The 4,042-nt window shown below is 38.1% G+C and overlaps 1 protein-coding gene across 1 annotated transcript in view; it reads left to right on the top strand.

The window, feature by feature from the left end:
• Window positions 1-375: 375 nt before the first annotated feature.
• The window catches only part of atp6v1ab (ATPase H+ transporting V1 subunit Ab), a gene marked incomplete in the record, with an annotated part of 8,309 nt that continues 4,642 nt past the window's right edge, over window positions 376-4,042 (top strand). Inside the window, 3 exon segments of the mRNA XM_035655058.1 lie at window positions 376-530; window positions 3,248-3,347; window positions 3,468-3,596. Coding sequence (XP_035510951.1) covers window positions 3,266-3,347; window positions 3,468-3,596 — 211 coding nt within the window.

The raw sequence follows: 4,042 nt of genomic DNA on the forward strand, positions 1-4,042 counted from the left end.
AATTACAAGTTATATTATGTTGTTTATTTACTTATTATACTACATTAATTAAATAAAAAATAAAATATATACATTATATTATAATGTTATTATATTATATACATTTAATTATTGTTATTATACTATATTTCCCTACATTATATAAACATAAAATAAAATAAAATGTATTTACATTAATATTATATTTATTACATTATATTACATATTATTGGTATTATTCTATATTATAATGACATTATATTAAATAAAATAAAATAAAATTAAATTACATTATATTATATTATATTATATTATATTATATTATATTCTTGCTGTAGAGGAATGCTTAACCAGAGTGATCGATCACCACTTTAAAATCTTTGCAGTCGTCCCTGGGCGGAGCCACAATGGCGTCTGTTGCAGAGGCCCAGCAGTAAAACGGAGCAGCGAGTGAATGAAGTCAGCTGATCTCCGTCTGCTGTCACGCATCGCAGCAACCATCGTTTTCTCTCTCGAAGCAAGACAGTAAACCGCCACCTCATAATCAGACGGTAACTATTCTATTTTCTCCTTTAACTGTGTTGCATTGTTGTAATTTCGACATTGCAGACTGACTTTGTTGAGTGTTTATTATGAAATAATTTAGCTTTTCTCGTTTGGGCCAAAACGGTAGAGGCAGCAATTTTTCAGCCAGGCCGAGAGACCAGTGTTGCTATCGTTTTCATAATACCGAATAACGTATGGAGGTAGCTGACGTTGTTTTTAATCGTTAAAACAAAGTTGGATTTATTATTGCATGCGTGTTAATTCATAATTTATCGGCCGGATTTTAGAGTTTGTGCGCTGTAGGTTAAGATAGCTCGGGTACAGTTTGTAGGGAAGCTATCACACTTAATACTCCGCATTAAAATCACATCTAAAGCAATGACACGAAGCCTCTGCTCATTATGTACCATATACAGGCCAGCATGTCATTAAATATCTACTATTAGCCATGGGTTTCTCCATTAAAACTATATAACTGAGCTGAGTGTCATGCGATCACCTAACCTGCATTGAAGGAGTTTGCAATTAACATCAGTGTGTCAGGATGTATCTCATGATCATCTCACTTACGTGCCACATTTCTGAGCCTGTTTTTGCACAGACACCAGTACCTACATGTACATGCATCCTCTCAGTGTTGTTACAGTGTCGTCCTGTGGCTCAGATATCCAGTAAGGAGCACAGACAGACAAAAAGTGCTGCTTTAAGTTACAGAAAATACAGGTAAAGCATAATTGTCTTTCTGCTTTACAAGATATTTTCCCCTTTCTGTCACTTTTGATTTGACATTTGTTATCAACAGTTGACTATTCCCACCTTTCTTTACCATCCTTCACATAATAGCCAACATTAATGTCTAATGTCAGTATAATAATGAAGGGTACAATTATCTTTAGTATGCCCCATGCCCATTTTATGTGGAGGATTGTAGTCAGGGGATAATGTCTCCAGTGTTTCCACACACACACTCAAACTCATGATTTGTACTTCCCAGTTTTGCACCATGCTAGTTTTCCACTTCCTTAAAGAGACTGATACAACAAGGCCAGCGAGTCATGTGCCAGGGATCATATGATCAAGTGTCATGTCTGTTGTTGTAGCAGCCAGGATTATTACAAGAGAATCTGACCTTAACTGCTTGTAAAGGGGCTTGTATCAAATATTTTAGTCATTTAAGGCCTTTTTTTGTCAAACTTTACATGTTATTCTAGTTTGTAGAATTAGATCTAATCAAGACGGTAGAGGTGTGTGTGTGTGTGTGTGAGAGAGAGAGAGAGCTCGTAAATTAATCATTAGAACAATAGACCTTATCTTCCTGCTGTGTGCTGCTCTTTTAAGGCTCTTCATCAGGTACACATTGATTCTTCAATTGTTAAGGTATACCTGTAAACTGAGATAAAAAAATAAAAAAATAAAAAAAATAAAATACACATAATTACCAATCAGTTGCAAGGTAATTTTGTATAGTTTTGGTCTTTGCTGGAAGAAGAGTGAAACCTTTTTAGGTGTCATTCTTGTAATTCCTGCATTGACCTGTTGGTGGAGCTGCTATATTGCTGCACAGATGGGTTAAGCAGCCTAGCGTAAACAGGAAGATCTGTACATCAGTGGGAAGGACAAAATAAGGGCATGGATGTAGAGTACTGTATGTGTGATACGACTGTCAGATAGAGGAATGAGGAATACCACATTTAAGTAGTATGAGCACGTTGACTGGCTCTACTGTGTCTGATGCATGCAGTATATAGTGCACATAGGTCTGCTCTTGGTCGTGAGCAGAGCCTCTGCAGTCAGCTCTCTGTGGGGATGGGTCTGTGTCACGACTGATGACAGCTTGTGTTTGTGTTAGTCAGACATGTAGCCGAATGGAGTTAGGATAATATCTAGCAGATATGTGATCTGAAAATGACAGAAAAGGATGAATATTGGGGGCAGGAAATCATGCAGAGATGCAGAGGCTTTTCTCCCTCTCTATGAAAAAGGATCATGCTGTGTTAGATACATATATTGTCTGTGCATATGTGAAGGGGAAAACAGAGGTGCGTGCTGCTCTGCGGGATTCCCCCTCTAATGTTAGCCTGGTGCGTCATATTGACTGTACTACTAGAGCTGAAGTGTGTGCAGCCAAGGAGGAGAAGGAGAATAGGGGGGAGGCCTAGATCAGGCTCTGTAAGGCTGAGAAATATAGAGTCGTGAGCAGTGATGTTGCTGTATTTTCCTGGCGGTTTCTATGGTTAAAGTAGGAGGTGCCACAACCAAGGTACCGCCATAGTGCCAGGCAGATATCTGTCTGTGAAATTGTGGATTCTTACAATAATATCTTTAATTTTTCTGCCTTTTATGTTTAGAAAATTCATTTGGTTTGGTCTGTTGTGAAAAGCAATTTTGTGTTTAAATATCATGTTGAAAATTACTTACTGTTACAGGTCATTAACTTTGCTTTTACCAAAATGTTTTATGTTTGCGTCAGTATTTACATTTTTTAAATTGAATCCTCCATTCTGGCCCAGTTCGTAAACAGGCCGGTGGTCTCATTTGAAATTAACTGTAACAACGGTAATCAAAGCATTCTTTCCCACAGCCGCTTCGTGGCTGCTAATACAATGTATTAATAATAACAGCGTAGACACCGAGGTTACAGGGTAGCCTCTCTTCTCCTTTCCTTTGTTTACTGATGTCTCATTCACATTATTCCTCTCCTCTCCTCTCTCCTTCCACCCAGACTTATAAACCTGTAAAGATGGACACGTCCAAGCTGCCCAAGATCCGGGATGAGGAGAGAGAGAGCCAGTTTGGATTCGTTCATGGAGTCTCTGGACCAGGTTGGCTAACGCACATGAATAAACACTATCATCACGATCAAACTCTTTGCACTAAATCATTTTCTTTTCAGCCTTTTCAGCCTTCTCAGTCTGATTGTTAAACTTTGTTTGTTTTTGTAGTGGTGACAGCTACAGCCATGGCGGGAGCAGCCATGTATGAGCTGGTCCGTGTCGGCCACAGTGAGCTGGTGGGAGAGATTATCAGGCTGGAGGGAGACATGGCCACCATCCAGGTCTACGAGGAGACATGTATCCTTCTGACTATGTGACTGTCCATTCCCTGTCTTTGCTTGATGTCACAGCTTTTATGCTGATCTGTTGTACAGCTGCTGTAAGGTGTACTTTCTTTGAGATAATCAGGCTGATTCAGTCAGAGAGCAAAGAGTGATATAATGCCAGCCCTGTCTGTATATGGCAAGATAAAATCTTCATTCTGAAGTGAAATGAAAAATGGGGGGAAAAAAGTGGATTTTGATCTTGAATCTTTATTTATATAGCACACTTCAAACACAGAGGCAAATAAAAGCATTTGCATTACATTCAAAAACAATAAGCAATGAAACTAGAATAAAATCAACTGAAATAGAATAAAATTAGATATAATAAAATACAAATAGATTAGAAAAGAAATGCAGTCACAGTGTAGCAATAAGTTTCCCCAAATGCAACAAAGGAAATAAAAGTGCAGTAGAGAA

The sequence above is a fragment of the Morone saxatilis genome, unplaced genomic scaffold, assembly GCF_004916995.1.
Source record: "Morone saxatilis isolate NCDOM2014 unplaced genomic scaffold, NCSU_SB_2.0 Contig0, whole genome shotgun sequence".
Classification (NCBI taxonomy): Eukaryota; Metazoa; Chordata; class Actinopteri; family Moronidae; genus Morone; species Morone saxatilis.